Source organism: Glandiceps talaboti, chromosome 5 (assembly GCF_964340395.1).
Source record: "Glandiceps talaboti chromosome 5, keGlaTala1.1, whole genome shotgun sequence".
In the NCBI taxonomy this organism is placed as follows: domain Eukaryota; kingdom Metazoa; phylum Hemichordata; class Enteropneusta; family Spengelidae; genus Glandiceps; species Glandiceps talaboti.
The window spans coordinates 2,866,533-2,884,463 of NC_135553.1; the positions used below are offsets into that span (position 1 = coordinate 2,866,533).

General features: G+C 36.2%; 2 protein-coding genes and 1 non-coding gene across 6 annotated transcripts; 2 read left to right on the forward strand and 1 right to left on the reverse strand.

Annotated features, from left to right (window-relative positions):
• Positions 1 to 1,520: 1,520 nt before the first annotated feature.
• On the forward strand, positions 1,521 to 7,881 carry LOC144435663 (xaa-Arg dipeptidase-like). Of its 4 annotated transcripts, none has more exons than XM_078124263.1 (7): positions 1,521 to 1,595; positions 2,517 to 2,959; positions 3,860 to 4,014; positions 4,118 to 4,260; positions 5,096 to 5,250; positions 6,942 to 7,182; positions 7,623 to 7,881. In XM_078124263.1, the coding sequence occupies exons 2-7, from the start codon at positions 2,582 to 2,584 to the stop codon at positions 7,766 to 7,768; spliced, it is 1,218 nt and encodes a 405-aa protein (XP_077980389.1). In that variant the 5' UTR covers positions 1,521 to 1,595; positions 2,517 to 2,581; the 3' UTR covers positions 7,769 to 7,881. The 4 variants fall into 4 exon arrangements, with proteins under 4 accessions (XP_077980389.1, XP_077980391.1, XP_077980390.1 ...); XM_078124265.1 differs by having other exon boundaries at positions 1,535 to 1,595; positions 2,582 to 2,959; XM_078124264.1 differs by lacking the exon at positions 1,521 to 1,595 and adding an exon at positions 1,612 to 1,864.
• A 2,918-nt stretch (positions 7,882 to 10,799) lies between these two features.
• Positions 10,800 to 14,535, forward strand: LOC144435690 (xaa-Arg dipeptidase-like). Its single transcript, XM_078124298.1, has 6 exons — positions 10,800 to 11,186; positions 11,842 to 11,996; positions 12,401 to 12,543; positions 12,754 to 12,908; positions 13,230 to 13,473; positions 14,222 to 14,535. Exons 1-6 carry the CDS (start codon positions 10,800 to 10,802, stop codon positions 14,359 to 14,361), a joined length of 1,224 nt encoding a protein of 407 aa, XP_077980424.1. The 3' UTR covers positions 14,362 to 14,535.
• Positions 14,536 to 15,706: 1,171 nt separating this feature from the next.
• Positions 15,707 to 15,778, reverse strand: Trnac-gca (transfer RNA cysteine (anticodon GCA)). Its single transcript has one exon. It is a non-coding gene; the product is annotated as a tRNA-Cys (tRNA).
• Positions 15,779 to 17,931: the final 2,153 nt, after the last annotated feature.

Here is a 17,931-nt window from a genome sequence, read left to right on the forward strand (position 1 = left end):
TTGTCTGCCATATTTGTCTGTCATTTAATACTAGTAAGAATTTACATGAAAAAGTTACATATCATTGTGATAACCACAAACCAAAACACAGTCATGTCACAAAGAATATTTTCAGTACAGTGTAAAGGTAATTTCACACATTAAATGAACCAAATTTCAGTAGATAGTAGTGTACATGAAAGACACTGGTATTTTCAGGCAAAAAACAATCTGTACCACTCAATTCGCCCATTTCAATTTATCATTACATTAACAGTTTATTAAAAGAAAATTAAAATTTGACTGTTTTTGATTTTCAATTTTACTTGTATTTATTTATTTATTTATTTATTTATTTATTTATTTATTTATTTATTTATTTATTTATTTATTTATTTATTTACTTGATATATTTGTTTGTAGCTGTTGTTGTTGTTGTTGTTGTTGTTGTTGTTGTTGTTGTTGTTGTTGATGAAAAAGGAAGACCAACATTTTAAAAGCTTATTTTCCCATGTTTGAAAAGTCACGGTCAATTTATTTTCAGGTACAACCCATAACATTTTTTCAGGTACCCCCCACACACTATCCATATATTTTCAAGTCCCCACCCCCTAAAATCTCCCGACACCCCCCTAACAAGTTTTTGTGAAAGCAGCCTAACCATGAAAGTATTACCCCCGTCGGTTATACTTCCATGCCATGGAAGTTCTGACAGAGTTCACTGCTTATACATATACATCCATAACTTTATCATTAGTGTGGCTGTGATTTTGCCTTTTTCAAAGATATGCCATGAACAATCTGCAGCTGTAACTCTATACATGGATGCACAATGTTCTGTACCAGTAACAACATGTCAGAGACTAGTTTTTGCCATCTAGACATATTTTTTTGCCATGTGTGAGGGAGTAGTCTCAGATTACGATTCTTTGAGACTAATCTCAGCAAGACGGGTTTTTTTGCCATCTCAAACTGGCAAACTGAGACTGGTCGACATGGTCTCAGATAGCAACTTTTCGCCCTTTCAGACTTGTCTCAGATGACTATTTTTTGCAAACTGAGACTCTCAGTTCGTGGTCTGTTTTTTGTACCCTTACACATACCTCCACCGTCAGCAAGCACGACTATACTGATACAAACTTGATAATGGCGTTATTTAATACTAGTATTTACGAATATTTTTAAAATACACCGTGCCGTCGACCGTCACCGGTGTCTGATATACCGTTTTTGGGAGCAGACACGGGAGCCAGCTTTAAAAAAAAAAAAATAGCTTGCAATAATTGTAGCGTTAGTTTTCTTTGGCACTCAACCTGGGACCAAAAAACAAAACAAAACAAACAGAAACAACAACAACAACAACAACAACAACAACAACAACAACAACAACAACAACAACAACAACAAATAAAAACTAACGCAACAATGAATTATTGCAGGTAGGCCAAATGTAAAGAGTGTGTGGTTTAATTACGTTTTAGGAGATCTGGGTAATTTATAGTCTGTGAGGTACGCCGTGACGGGGCGCCCTCACACATCGGCCAACTCCCTCCCACGTGTGAGAGGAGCTAGGAGGCCAGTGAGGACGGAACGTCACGATGTATCTTACAGTCTAGGTAATTTATGGAATGGAAACGATCAACATAGTGCACAATTTCTTGTATATTGAAGATTGGTTTAGTCTATCTGCTAGACCTCGGATGTTCTTCCGATACAATACGACACACGACCGAACGTCACTATCGACGATGGAACATCCGGGTAACGGCCTCACTGCGAACTTCGTTCTCTTCTCTGGTTCTCTTATGCAGTATCGGAAAGAAGGCCCGAACGTCTAGCAGCAAGACTAAGATTGGTTCTGAAGAATTGTTTAACCTAAATTACGGTATATAATACAATACAATCTTTATTGTTCAGCAGTACAACAGGCCACAGCAAGCATGGTAGCAATAGAAAATGTTACTTATATATAAAAATAACATACATACCTTATGTGAGTGTAATACTTTAGCAGACTACTTAGGGACTGCATTTACATCTAAATGAAATTTTCCATGAGCGTGGAAGTTTGCTTTCTGAGATCAAAATATTCAAAAATTTACATTTGTTAATTAACAAAAGGAATGAAAATATGAATAAAAAAAATACCTTTCTGTCATTATTATAATGGGGACAAATAATTTATAAAATGTATTGCACTCACTACTGTGTACTAGGGGGTCACTTGTTGCTATTGCTGTCAAACTAGGGTGCTGCTAGTAGTGTCAGGGAGGGTGGTGGGGTTCTGGATTACCTGCAGTGTTTATCTTTTCTCAAACTTGTAAACTCTTGTTCTGTAGACTGTGTACCAGGCAAATAAATTAAATCTGCCTCTAATTCTTGGCTTCTTTTAGACATTTCTTTATGGTTGTTTTTTGACAATAAAAAATGTCTCAAAGTTCAAGTATTTCTTGTTCAAAAATGAAATATTTCTTTTCACAACTAAACACTTTTGACATGACATATTTGACAGTATCTGCTAAATTTTTTCCCCTCAGTGAGACATTTTGACACAGTTGCACAGCATTACTGACAGTACTTTGTATATCTAACATTGCTCAAGATGGCAGATATAGAAAACCTAAAGCAGAAAGCCTCTGAAGCCATCGACAAGGCTTCTGCTGATCTGAACGAACTCAGCCAAGAAATCTGGAATAATCCAGAGCTGAATTTTGAAGAACACCATGCTCACCAAGTACTGACTGATTTCCTTGAGAAATATGGTTTTAACGTAGAAAGAAAGTACCTACTTGATACAGCCTTCAGAGCTACCTATGGTAACAATGACAATGGTGGTTTGAATGTATGTGTTATTTGTGAGTATGATGCATTGCCTGGCATTGGACATGCATGTGGACATAACCTGATTGCAGAATGTGGAGCTGGTGCTGGATTGGGAATCAAAGCCACCATGGAAGCAGCTGGAAAGCCAATGGGAAAGGTACAAAATGATATAATTACAGTATATATGTGATCTTACAATTAATTTGACTTTGTTAAAGTTGAACAAGATGACATCTCCCACCTTTCATATTCTATTGCAATCATAGTGGAGGGTCTATGGTGAAATGCATATCACCATCATTGAACATCCAACCATTTGCCTTCAAAATCAATTTATTTCTATAAAAAAATTCAAGACCATATTAAAATAAAACAGGCACTCATAGTTCTTTCAGAATATATTAATCATTATACATGTGCAGGAAGTAACATAACGACTGGTAACTTTTCAGTCCAGCCCCCCACCCCCACCCCCTTCCCCTATTTGCATTTTTATTTTCAATTGATAACTTTGATAAATCTCGCCATGCTGTTCAAAATCGTCTCAACATGACAACTATTTCCTAACCCATCTCCCTTCCTCTCCCCCCAAAAGTATTCAAGAATTGAAGACAAAACAAGGAATAATTATGCAGTTTTTGTGACTCAGAGACTTAACTAATTATCATGGCTTCACTATCTCAGTATAACAAAAAAGAGAAATTAAAATTGCTGTCTGAAGGATCTTAACTCATGTGAAAATAGTTAATCAACAAAATCGGTAATGTTCTTTAATAATATCTTTATTACACTTATATACTCAAATGTAATTGTCAATTCTCTATACGTTTGTAGTAAAGCTATATCTTACCTAATCTAATCTAATCTAATCTACTTGAGACCATGTAACAAGTGTAGGCAAATATTTTTGCAAAGTAATTTTGTTTTTATGTTCTCATTTGAATAGTGTCCTTTTTCCACATTTGTGATATTTATTTATTTTACCATACATGTGTAGCTTTACAGCTGCATAGATTCTAAAAAGCTGCTGCCTAACAAGTACACATATCTTATTCAGTTGACAGTTTTAGGAACCCCAGCTGAGGAGGGTGGTGGAGGCAAAGTGAAGATGATAGAGAGTGGTGCATTCAAAGACATTGATGTTGCTATGATGTGTCACCCAGCTGACAGAACCTGTAATGCAGTAGCAATGCCATTTTTGGCCATCATACAGTAAGATACTCGTAATATTTGTAACTCCATTTTCAGTACACATAGGTAGGATATACTAACAACAATCAATAATCATGGTCTTTTTTTATTTGCACTTTTCAAGTTTTGATGTCACGTTTCATGGTAAAGCAGCCCATGCATCCTATGCACCCTGGGAAGGTATCAATGCTTTGGATGCTGCTGTCATGTTTTATCAGAATATGTCTGTGATGAGACAACAACTGAAACCATCATGGAGAATTCATGGTAAGTCATTTATGCTGGTTAGAACTGACCTCCATGTCATATATGGAATTCACTATTTCTCTGAAGGGTGAATGTATGACTGTTGCAAGGTGAAAGTTGAAATCACCTACAGCCAATAAATGCCCCCCCCCCCCCCCCCGGTGATGTGTCATGCCATTGAGGGTCGTAAGCTGTGTCAAAGCTCAGACCTCTAACGAGGTCAAAGGTAGCACAGACAAATATATCAATGACAGAAATTCCTTTTGTTAAATGTACATGTGATAAATAGGTCACATCAGTCTGAATTCCCAGGGCTTTTCAACAAGGCTCACATCAACATTCAGAATTGCAGATGCATGACATTGGATGTTGCCCTATTGTGAACTGAGTTCAAGGAGATTTCCTGATAAAAGATCTGAAGTCCTATCCAACAAAAGCCATAGTTATAATACAAGATAGGACGTGTATTCAAAAACAACAGCTAGTCCAGTAGGATAGATTATAATTATGTTACATCATTATCAACTTGATGATTGAGAACATTCATAGACAAATACCAGTTATCAATTAAAATTAATAACAATTCCAAAATACAATTAGACTGTTAGTATTTAATTTATGTTTTAGACTACAGCATTGAGACATTTATTAGTTTTAATGTATTTTTTTTAACAACTGAACTAAACTTGTCCTATATATTTTGTGCTATTATGCACTCAGATCCAAAGAGTGACACAATTTACAACAATAGGATAAAAAGAATAAGGGGAGAGGGAAATACTGTGTATCATGTACTTTTTTGTTATTTTTCCTTCTAAAATTGCATTTCTTTTTTAATACATTCACATATTCCTAGGTGTCATTAGCAATGGTGGTACTAAGCCAAACATCATACCAGAGAAAACAGTAGTTGAGTTTTATCTAAGAACCCCCTCAGAAGGTGAATTGTCAGTATTGAAAGAAAAAGCATTGGCATGTGCTGAAGGAGCAGCCAAATCTACAGGTTGTACGGTAATACAGTACAATACAGTGCAGTACACTGCAGTACAGTATAGTACAGCACAGCACAGTATAGAACAGTAAAGTACAGCTCAGTACAGTACAGTATAGCACAGTACAGTACAGTACAGTACAGTACAGTACAGTACAGTACAGTACAGTACAGTACAGTAAAGCACAGTACAGTCTGAGAGTACAGTATAGCACAGTAAAGTACAGCTCAGTACAGCACTGTACAGTGCAGTAAAGCACGGTACAGTATAGTGCTGTACAGCACAGTACAGTACAGTACAGCACAGCACAATACAATGCAGTGCAGTGCAATATAACACAACGTTGTACTACTCTGTACAATACAATACATTTTGATACAATACAATACAATACAAATTTTGATACAATACAATACAATACTGTACAATAGGGAACATGGCAACCTAATACAATTACTAAGTATAATATACAATAATACAACACCATGACACAATACATTACTGTGCAAGGCAAGACAAGACAAGACAAGACAAGACAAGACAAGACAAGACACTACTGTACAGTAATAGGATTATCAGGGATGTAGCTATTGACTGGTAGCCAGGGAATACAACCAGCTACTTAGCAATGTTTTGCCATCTACTTTTTATTTCAACCAGCATATTTCCATCCACTGTGTTAATTTATGAGTCTCATTCCTAGATACATTCTACATTTTACTGGCTACTTTTAAGATTAGCTACATCCCTGTATAGAATACATCACAATATCATACATTGCAATACAGATTTATAAATCCTTTTCAGGAAGTTCTAAAAACCTTCAGATAATTAGTTCATAAGTTACATATTACATTTTCACATTTATTTATTGCTGGGATTATTATCCTGTGACTAACAGGCAGTGGCCACTGTAAGTCTTATGCTTAAAAAACTGAAGATTACATTTAAATCAGTTTGAATACACAGTGTGAATGATCAAACAAACAAACAAACAAACAAACAAACAAACAAGAAAATAAACAAAATCTACCTATATACTCCTGGAAACTCAACTAATGCAGGATTAATTTGTCACAGGAAAAGATCTGCTTTAAAGAAAATTTAGTATTCTTGATGAACATTTTTATATTGAAAAAAAGAAATTCATAGATTGAACAATTCTCTGACTAAGCTATGGCACATTTGGTCCAGTGAAGGTTTAATAAATTTGGACTTTTTTCAAATGCAACCAATCAGATCATAGCTTCAGGTTGATTGACAGGCTACATCAAGACATCCACATTGCAGACATAATAAGCCTAAAAATGATGCACGTTATATAATGTAGTTTGAAACACTGATACAATGAGGGACAAATGTGACATTAAGTATTTTTAATAATAATAATAATAATAATCTTTATTTATACTGGATAGTTCTTTAAGCATATAAACACTTGTCTCCCAAGAAGTCCAGTGAGGGCCGTCCCTCATGGGTTCAGTGTTAATGCAGGAGGAAACCGGAGTACCTGGGGAAAACCTGCGTTGTTCGGTAGAGTCAAACTGAACGACACTCTTCTTACTTACAGCGTGGTAAATTTAATCGAACCCTGAATGGGGTTCGAACCCCGACCGCAGTGGTAAGAGGCAAGTGGTTTAACCACTCGGCCACCGACAACCCTTATATTAAATAACAGTACATGTACATACTTTGTTTTCATATCTACAGATGGAATACAGCTATGGTAGCCATTATTCCAATGTTATCAGCAACAGAACACTCTCTAGTCTATTCAAATCTAATGGGGAGAAACTGGGAGTCAAATTTCTGTCAGAAGCAGTAGTAGCCAACATGTCATCTGGATCAACAGACATGGGAAATGTGACATATGTCGTACCTGGAATTCATCCAATGTATGGATTGGATACTGACAGTGTCAATCATTCCCATGGGTTTACAGCTGCTACAGGTATGTAAATATTAAACCGTGTATTTTATTTGTATATAGCATACACTCTCTGAAAATAAACAAATATACTACCTACAAACACCCTACTTGTATTCCAAAACTGAGTACGCTGTGCAAAGAATTGTGGGATTAATTGTGGTATTACTGTTGCAGTAATACTTTGAAGTACAGTCTTTACAACCAAGCCTAGATTGTTTGTCATTAAAGACAGTGTAAGAGATTGTTACAAGTGTGAGTAACTTATGTTCAGCAATAAAATGGACTGCATTTCCCATAGTGCACCATTCAAGATGTCTGATTGGCAAGTGGCTTATTAATGTCCTCAAAAAAGTCATGCTGCAAAAATTGGCTTAAATTCAAATACATATCTTTGTTTGTGTCTTTTATATAAGTAAATTTGGTTTCTTTTATAAATATTTGTTAAATGTATTTTTTCAAAGGTGTACCAGAAGCCCAGCAACCTACTCTGGTCCAGGCAAAAGCTCTAGCTATGACAGCTTTAGATGTCTTTTGTGGTGGTGATGATCTGATCAAAGAAGTACGTCAAAACTTTGATGAAGACTTGAAGAAAAACAAGGGCCAGTAAAATGGAATAAATGGTATCAGAAGAATTTCAAGCACACAGCTGTGTGTGTTTTTAGGATAACCAAGAAAAATATTCCTCAGATGATAACATCATGTCAAAATATAACACTTGTCTTCAGCTACAATAAATTAATAGATTTTGTCAAATTTCACTACAATGTAAAAAATTTGTAATTTTTCGATTTAGCCACACTTCAAGAGTCATATATATTTACCTAGTACACTTCAACTTAGATTAATTGTATAAGATCCATACTGTGAACCCATATTCAACCATATGTCTTTTAGAAAATGGTAAGAGTTTGAAAATTTGTACGTTTCACTTGAAATAAATTCTGATTTTTTTCCACATAATAAATTTGCAGTTTCAATTAACATTGTATTTCAACAAACAAACAAACAAATAAACAAAACATATTCTACCTTCATAGTTCGTGTTATGTATGTAACTAACACTCACTCAGGATATGTGTATGGTCTCATAACAGTTTATTTGATATTCAGAAATTAAGTCACATTTATAACATGCCAAATAATGTACACTAGACAGTAAGCCCTTACTGATTTGAGATTTTATCAGCAGAGATTTTCTTATCATTAAAATGCAGTATTACAAGTATATGAACGAAAACAATATGCTTACTCTGTGACTACATAAGCTTACTATGCAGCCAGCTTTTTTCCAGTGTCAATTAAAAGTAGTACATATTTTTTAAGACAAAAAAATACAGAATGTTCCAAAGTGAATAACCATTGGCATATGAAACAGAGGCCACCATTTGTAAATTTACTCAATGACAAAGTTCAGTCTTGTAATAAATTTACTCATGACAAAGCAGTCAAAAATGAAGACTATAAATTAAATCTTTTTGTCCTATTAAATGTAAACAGATTTCTTATCCAGGGTATTGCATTCTTGACAAGCTTAGACATACTATGCACTACAATCTACTTTATGGCATCATGTCATTGACAGTTCTTTTACCTATAGCTTACAATTCCCACTCTATTAAAAGATTCTCTGCAAACATGTTCCTGCATTTGTGATTTTTTGGAGACTTAATTCTATCATAGACCCTCAACCCACGTGTATTCTAGCAAAAATCGTATATTTTAGGCTCTGTCAAAGTCTCCGCCAAGTTCTATATGTGTGGAGTTACCATGTATACCGGGAAAGGGGGGGGGGGGGCAACACCGATAGACGGCAATACAGGGAGGGTCCGTGCGAAAGTGGTCGTTTTTTTATGCTGGTTGGTATCAGAAAGGGTATATTTTTCATGAGGTGGTGATATGAGAAAGGGATGGATGAATCAAAACTGACATTAAATAACAGAGACTATACAGTCAACACAAAGCGTTTCAACCTGGTGTATATACCTTCAAAACTTCCATACACCCGTCTCTCATGCCACACTAGATCTATGGCTAGCTTCCCCTGGGAGCCCTGGCTTTTACTAAAATTAAAATGCAGCTTGGTATCAGAAATGGTATACTTTTTGCATAAATTTTGGTATCACAACACTTTGGGTTTCAATGTTTGTGAGAAGCCTCCCCGTAATATTACCCATGGAGTTATCCCCCCGGGCATGTATATACTAACAAAATATGAGTCATAAAATTAAATTCCGCCTGGACCTTGAAAGAACGACAGTATGACAAACCTGGCCTGTAGACACTAAGAGTAAGACATGTATAATAAGCTACAAATCATTTGATTTCTAGTGGAGGGTGGCTGGAGGATTTGGACCAACAAAAAGTTTTTTCAACCACCGCAACAGCAGTTTTTCCCATAGCAACTAGACAGCAATTTCTTTTTTGCCATTGTCCTCGTGTCGCGTCGCATCGGAAATTAAAGGCAACCCTAGTCCAGTGTCTATCAATCAAAATTTCTTAAAGATCTTTTGATGGTTGTATACATACATACATACATACATACATACATACATACATACATACATACATACATACATACATACATACATACATACATACATACATACATACATACATCCATACATACATACATACATACTAGTACATACATACATACATACATACATACATGCATGCATGCATGCATGCATGCCTGCATGCCTGCCTGCCTGCCTGCCTGCCTGCCTGCCTACCTACCTACATACACACACACACACACACACACACACACACATACATACATACATACATACATACATACATACATACATACATACATACATACATACATACATACATACATACATACATACATACAAACAAACACAACTTTTTATTGCTTGAAATTGAATTTCGTCATAACAGGAGACATACGTGATTGTTCTACCTTATCTCAAAAGTAGCAATCATGTAAAATGGGAAAGAAGGCGATAAATGTTGAATCGAGGTTAGAGGGAGCCCATGGAGATTTTTTAAATTCAAGGACTAAAATAGTGTTATCTGGTGTTGTTTTAACATGGCAAGGTGATAGCAATACCCTCTCCCAAGCACAATTGAAATCTAAATTCAGAACACTAAGACCGACAAAAACTCTCAAAATATATTGTTGGATGTTATACCATTAAAAAATATCATACTATATGCTATCATTATGACAAATTGCAGGATCCATTCAAGGTACTAAGTCAGGTCAGTATTCTTAGTAATTTGATATGATGGTAGTGTTTCGGTTTGTTTCAGCATTTGTCATCATCAATTATTATAAACCGTTTACAAGAATCTTTACAAGTTTAGGTGTCACCGCCACTTTGGTATTTGTAGCAGTTTTTTCTGTGTTGGATTGGTCAGCACCCCCCCCCCCCCTTTGCCTGTCAATTTGTTTTCTCTCGAACCCCCCCCCCCCCCCACTGTACCCCTGAGGATGTTTTCAACAAAGTGGCCTTTATACAACGGTTCACACAACCTGTCTCTCGAAATGACCCAAAGGTCACTCGCTGTCAATAATTGTTATCAGAGTTATCAGTGACAAGAGGAGAGTTCGGTACATTGACTCTGTGTTGGTAATATATATACTATAATATAGGTCATTGGATTTCAATATGGCTACTTTGGAAACCCTAAAGCAGAAAGCCTCTGAAGCCATCGACAAGGCTTCTGAGGCTCTGAACGAACTCAGCCAAGAAATCTGGAAGAATCCAGAGCTGAATTTTGAAGAACACCATGCTCACCAAGTACTGACTGATTTCCTCGAGAAATATGGTTTTAACGTAGAAAGAAAGTACCTACTTGATACAGCCTTCAGAGCTACATATGGTAACAGTGACAATGGTGGTTTGAATGTATGTGTTATTTGTGAGTATGATGCATTGCCTGACATTGGACATGCATGTGGACATAACCTGATTGCAGAATGTGGAGCTGGTGCTGGATTGGGAATCAAGGCCGCTTTGGGAGCAGCCGTTGCAGCCGGAAAACCTTTGGGAAAGGTAGCTTGTCAGTTGACCTGTTTATCGTGTCTATATAGGTTTTTTGTAGGAATACCTACATACAAATAGTATTGTCCTAAGAGTCACGTTCAGGCTGAGTAGCTCTGGAAGCGGCGTTTGTTGAACAATGGTTGTTGAACTTCGCTCGCTGTTAGTCATGAGCATAGGGGCGCGTAGTATTTCCTAGATTGTTGTTTTCCTTGTCTACAGGCTAAGTCAATCTGATTAAAATCTGTTGTGGTGAAAACGGTTAAATGCTTTATTTACCTCTATTTCCATCGTTTTGTGTCGTTTATTTTTATTCCGAGTGGGCGCCGCCCTCCCAGGGTGAGATAGGCGGTGACACCCGGAAGACAAAAGACGCATTTAAAAGACACAATTACGATGAAGTAAAAGTACATTTAAAGTAAAAGAGGCCTATCTACACATCGGATTTTAATCAGATTGCAGGCTAACTATAACGTTTTGACTTGATTGTATTCCCCTATCTTTCTGGAAAGAGTATAGGGGAACATACGTCGTGTGATTCGTGTAATATTGACACAAATATACGCAATAGTTGTATTAGTACGTGTCGCTGTGGTCAAGAGTTTCATGCTACACGAATTACCAACATTCTGTGCACAGCTGTCTTATGTATTATATATGATTGTAGGTTACAGTTTTAGGTACCCCGGCAGAGGAAGGGGGTGGTGGAAAGGTTAAATTGATTGACGGGGGTGCTTTCAAGGACATAGACATAGCTATGATGTGTCATCCAATGGAACGAGATGTGAATACGCCCTCACCGCCAGCGTTGGCCATGATAGAGTAAGTATATGTCACGTTGCGAACTCTACTTTTCAAAATAACAAGATCTGGAAATCTTATCCAGCAGACTGTTGGTAATAAATTACTAATAATGAAGGAAGAATTTACTATAGTCCCCACCGGCTGCCCTATTAAATGATTTTGGAGTCTGAAAGTGTTCCACCTTATGTTGTGGTAAACATATCTCAATCATTTTTGAGACCAAGTAAATTCCACAAAGAGTTGCTTCAATAAGTGCCATGTAGTGCAAGATCAATCCGGGGCCATTTAGTTTTTATGTAAATTGTATTATCATGTATTGTTGCCATATGCAAATTAAATAAAAAGAATAATTGTGCACTCTAGATGAAATAAGATCATTGGAAGTTGAATTATCGTAGCGTCATTGTGTTATTTATTCAAAGGTTTTATGTCACATTCTATGGTAAAGCAGCACATGCATCCTATGCACCCTGGGAAGGTATCAATGCTTTGGATGCTGCCGTCATGTTTTATCAGAATATGTCTGTGATGAGGCAACAACTCAAACCATCATGGAGAACTCATGGTAAGTGAAGTGTCCCCGACACGAGTGAGTTCTAGTTAGTATTGGTCTGTCCTTGATAATACTCTGACGATGATTATGTTGTTGTTGTTGTTGTTGTTGTTGTTGTTGTTGTTGTTGTTGTTGATAGTTATGATAAAGCTTATTCACATACCTAAGTGCCATATGAACATTTATTATCGGAGACTCTTTTATTGTCTTTACCTATTCAAGGTGTCATATCTAATGGTGGGGCCAAACCAAACATTATTCCTGAAAAGACTGAAGTCAGTTTTTATCTACGAACTCCTACATCGGCCGAACTTGAAGAACTGAAGAAAAGGACGATCGCGTGTGCTGAAGGCGCTGCAAAATCTACTGGTTGTAAAGTAAATATGTTTGTGATAAAAATAATCATGTACTTAATGAAGAAAAGTTATATCACACATTGCTAAAAAGAGTATCAGTGCAACATCTTGAAGTAATCTTCTTAAACGCCATTGGTTTATTTCCTATTAAAGAAAACAGTGCCAAATTGTAACATCTCAAACAACCTTGTGTTGGGTCACGTGGTAAAATACAGGCTTGGGCTCGTTCTGCTACCAGTGCCACACTATATTGTTGTATCGGCGCCTATCCGTCACAGAGAGCGCCACCTACAGTCTATCAACTTGTATGATATTATAATGTATATGTTTCTCTTCCTCCAGATGGAATACAAATTCGAAGCTTTGATGCTTAACCTCATCAACAACAAAATATTGGCCAACTTATTTTCGGAAAATGCCAAGAATCTTGGAGTGAAGTTTATGTCAACGGAGGAAGAGGAGAAATTAGCAGGAAATGGGTCAACCGATATGGGTAATGTTACCTACGAAGTACCTGGGATACACCCATTCTTTGGGTTAGAGACAGACATTGCGTGTCATACCAGAGAATTTACAGACGCTACAGGTACGTAGAATACTAAAGGGGGTTTGGTAGATAGATCGTATACCCCCGGGCCCGAAGAACGCTGTAGCCATGGTTGACCACGTACTGAGAGGAGGCCGCTATATGAAAAGTCTAAAATCCAACAACCGGTCTACCCTCACGGTTTAATTAAATCACGTTTTTAATGAAAAGAACACTTTTTGATTTTAGGATGTAGACAGCCATGGCAGTGGTCAATAGTTTACCTGCTGTCCAGTTTTTTTTATAGCCCTTGAAAAAGACTGTCTGTGCACAGTCGAAACGTCGGGATTCAAATAAAGCAGTTTTAACCAGACTTGGACTTGTCCTTTTATTCAAACCCAATAGTGTAGTTTAATTTGCATTTTTAATTAAATTTTAAGGGAACACTTTCAAATGATTGGTTGCAAACATCAATAGCAGGTGTTGGTAGTTTAATTAATTTAGATTTTAATTAAATCGAAGCTTTGATAAGAACAAACATTATGGATTGAACTGATTCCAAGTAACCAAGATTAATTACGTTTTTGACTTGTCATTCACAATTTTAAAAGGTATTTGCCGTCAAAACTCCGAGTCATGGCTTTGACAAAGATAAAAACAAATACTGGTGAAATTTGGCGCCTCACTTTGACGGGAAAGGATGATCGGAGAGGGGTTTGGAGTATTGTTTTTAGACTTCTATAGACAGACTATATAAACTTCATTTTTGATATTTCTTGTTCATTTTTCTTCCATTGCTATCAAATAGGCGCAAATGAGGCCCAGGAACCAACTTTGATCAACGCTAAAAGTTTAGCGATGACAGCTGTAGATGTCCTGTGTGGTGGCGGAGAATTCATGAAACAAATACGACAAGAGTTCCAAAACGATCTAAAAATAAATAAATAATATCTTCCTAAAACTGTCTTGACGACATTTTGAACACAAAAGAACGGAAGTAGCATCATAAGCTTGAAGTGAGACGCCTGACCTGTCCTAACTACAGATATCTCGAAAAGCATAAGCCATTTTGCACACAGTGCGGCTGTCATGTATATTTTTTTTTGTAATTTTGAAATTAAAAGACGGTGAATAATTACAAATAGATTTAAACAATAAAGGAAAATAAACAATAATAACATAACTGCCAAATCTAGTTCTGTGATTGTATTGTATTGTCATGAATTGTGTTAGTTTTTTTGTTTCTCTTCTAGTGAAGGCTTAATAAATAAATAAATAAATAAATAAATAAATACATACATACATACATACATACATACATACATACATACATACATACATACATACATACATACATACATACATACATACATACATACATACATACATACATACATACATACATACATACATACATACATACATACATACATACATACATACATACATACATACATACATACATACATACATACATAAATAAATAAATAGATAAATAAATAAATAAATAGATAATGTATATCGTGCTATGAGTTTAAACAAACCTTTTCGGTCAGCATGTAGTTCCATTGTTAAAAACGTTTCCAAATCTAAGAAAGATGATGTCACAAACGAGCAATCATTTAGAACATTTGCAATTTACGGTATTCCAGTTTCATTTACCAAATCTATAGTGTGCTCAGCACTAAGAACATATAATATTGGTTCATCCTAGTACGAGTGGGAATGGAGAGCTAGAGATGTTGGATATATATTTTTCCTCCGTGTTCTGTCCTAGTTGTGTACAAGTCAGGTATTTGTCTTAGGACTAACAATGTCGGGAGTGCATCCATCTAGTCTTTTACAGATGTGTTCAGTTTGTTATGCCAGTTAGATCCAAACATGGACGAGGGAGAGGGTCACTTTTTAGAAAACGAAATCGGGGAATTCGAAGGGTCACATTTTCGCATAGAATGTGTGTGATTCCCCCTATAAGCTTAATTTATTAATGAAACCTCCCTAAAGTGCTCAATCAATCCACTATGTTTAGCCATGGCCACTTTTAGGAATAGGGGGAAAACATCGCTACATGAATATGGAAAATTTGGCTAGTCAGAATAATTTTCAATATAGCCTTCCGTGTATTCGTCAAGTTGCTGGTTAAAAAATACCAACATGAGAATGAGAACTCTATGTGCAAACACTAAAATTCATACAAATTTTGTTAATAATTGTGACATTTTCGGATAACTTGTAATCAAAAATGAAAATCACATCGAAAGAAATAACTTGTTGAATATACCAAAAGATTACAAGGGGACACCCGGGTTCGAACCAGGGACCTCTCGATCTGCAGTCGAATGCTCTACCACTGAGCTATATCCCCATACCTGAAATCGCGTCCGTGTAACTTATTCAAAGTTGTCGTTTGACACGTCATGCATACTTAATTTTCCATATAAATGTCATAAAATTGTATGCAACACTTTAAATGACAATGAGCCAATAGCTTTTTGACATGATAGCTTGAGTGAGATAAAAATCGAGGTCAACAGCTATTGTATGGTGACGTGGCAGCTAATAGTGTGTTTACACGCGTACACGTACAATGCAGTGAATGGGGACAGTGGCATTAAAAGGTCATTTGTTTTCTTTACAGAATAGCTACAGGTGTCATTATATCACCAGTTACTATGTACTATGCAAAATCATTGATTATAATAGTGCAAATTTGAAGCAAATAAATCATGCAAAAATCGATCAGACTAAATTTTTACTCATGATTCTATTAAAGCCTACTGTGAACACAGAGAACTGTAACATATATCATCAGGATAATATTAATAAACATATTTGCTGAATAGCATATTCTTTTTAATCGTGAGATAGTGCAATTTCTAATGTTTTCCCTTTCATACAACTAGAAAACCGCACGAACGACAATGCAAGATGCAATTATCATAACGTTGGTTTGTGGGGCGTCGACCACACCCCGGCGAGTTCTGTACATGTTACGACACATTTCACTGCACTGTGTATGCATAATTCGAGGTTGAAGAGTTTATTGTAACCAGAATTAACGCTTTCGCTAGTCAGTGAACAACAACCAAAGGTTCAAGGACAACAAGGTAAACGAGGGTTGTTATTAAAAAGTACGTTCGTTTCAAGTGGAGACGTTGTTTTACCTACCGACACCCACTTTATTAATGTGTGTATGTGTATGTGTATGTGTATATGTGTGTGTGTGTGTGTGTGTGTGTGTGTGTGTGTGTGTGTGTGTGTACGTGTGTCACTGTGTGTTTATTCATGTACATGTGCATGTATTGTGTGATGATGTATGTGTGTGTTTATGTTTTTTGTGTAAATGAGGGATTACAAGAAGAAACTTCCCTCTTCAGTCCACTAGCTGCAATCACCGGCGTATAAGCTTACATGTGCACAGGTACACATTTTCATTACCAGTAAAGGGGCACAAAACTGGGTTACGTTTTTGGGCGTATATTTTCATGCAACAAGTACTCGGAGTAGTCTACTTACTGAAGTATATATTTAACCACCCAAATTTGGTATTAGATACAATCGGATGACGTAATTTATATAGACATTTTCGAGGAAATATCTATTATGCAATCAACTGTTCAAACAGTAGCCCCATCTACACGTAGGTCGTGTGTCCAACCTGAGGCAGTCCCAAGTCCTACCTCAGGTAGGATTTTTAGTGCCGTGTAGACGGGGCTAGTGTCAGAAGACATTTGTAATGTGATAGATCTAGAAGGCATGCAATAACGATAACACGACACTAGAATAGTTTAATCGGGGTTTTATGTCAGAGTATTTTCACTTGAGTAAGAAGCTTTTCACTTTGTGCCACTTTAGGTACGGCAAGAACGCGTATCATGATATGCTATCCTCTACCGTTGCTATGTGCTTGTCACTATAGTATCCTCGGCCTGTTGCACCGACTTTTCTTGCTGCGCATGCACGGTACATCTCTATTTCATTCTTCCAACTTGAAGTCCTTGGCACGTGACGTAACAAAATAGTTTATGGGGCTAAACAGAGTTCATATTGATGAGCACCGGGTCAGAAAGTATTTAGTGTTATATTTTATCAAAATCTATCACACCAAACAATGAACGAAACTAACATTCATGAGATCGAGAATTCATGATAAGTAATGACATTAATATATGTAATTAATAGTTAATTGAACATCGAAATCCCAATTTACGAAGCTAGGAAAAGAACGCAGACAATGTCAAAAGTATAGGGGGGGGGGGTCACTTTCGATGCTGGACTTTAATGTGGTAATGGAACGAGATGTTGATTTTAGAAATTAAAACTGTAATCAATATTAACAGTCTCATTCTGTTAGCCAGCTAACATTCAAAACGAAGCGACTTGTAACAAAAAGACATGTACATGTTATATTATATTATATTATATTATGTTATGTTATGTTATGTTATGTTATATTATATTATATTATATTATATTATATTATATTATATTATTTTATATTATATTATATTATATTAT

What these genes read in the sequence shown, in the direction of transcription:
- LOC144435663 (XM_078124263.1), top strand. Translation starts at nt 2,582, where the DNA reads ATGGCAGATATAGAAAACCTAAAGCAGAAAGCCTCTGAAGCCATCGAC. An exon ending in ACCATCATGGAGAATTCATG is followed by an intron (nt 4,261 to 5,095) that starts GTAAGTCATTTA and finishes ACATATTCCTAG; the next exon opens with GTGTCATTAGCAATGGTGGT. An exon ending in TGGGTTTACAGCTGCTACAG is followed by an intron (nt 7,183 to 7,622) that starts GTATGTAAATAT and finishes ATTTTTTCAAAG; the next exon opens with GTGTACCAGAAGCCCAGCAA.
- LOC144435690 (XM_078124298.1), top strand. Translation starts at nt 10,800, where the DNA reads ATGGCTACTTTGGAAACCCTAAAGCAGAAAGCCTCTGAAGCCATCGAC. An exon ending in CCAGCGTTGGCCATGATAGA is followed by an intron (nt 11,997 to 12,400) that starts GTAAGTATATGT and finishes ATTTATTCAAAG; the next exon opens with GTTTTATGTCACATTCTATG. An exon ending in CAAAATCTACTGGTTGTAAA is followed by an intron (nt 12,909 to 13,229) that starts GTAAATATGTTT and finishes CTCTTCCTCCAG; the next exon opens with ATGGAATACAAATTCGAAGC.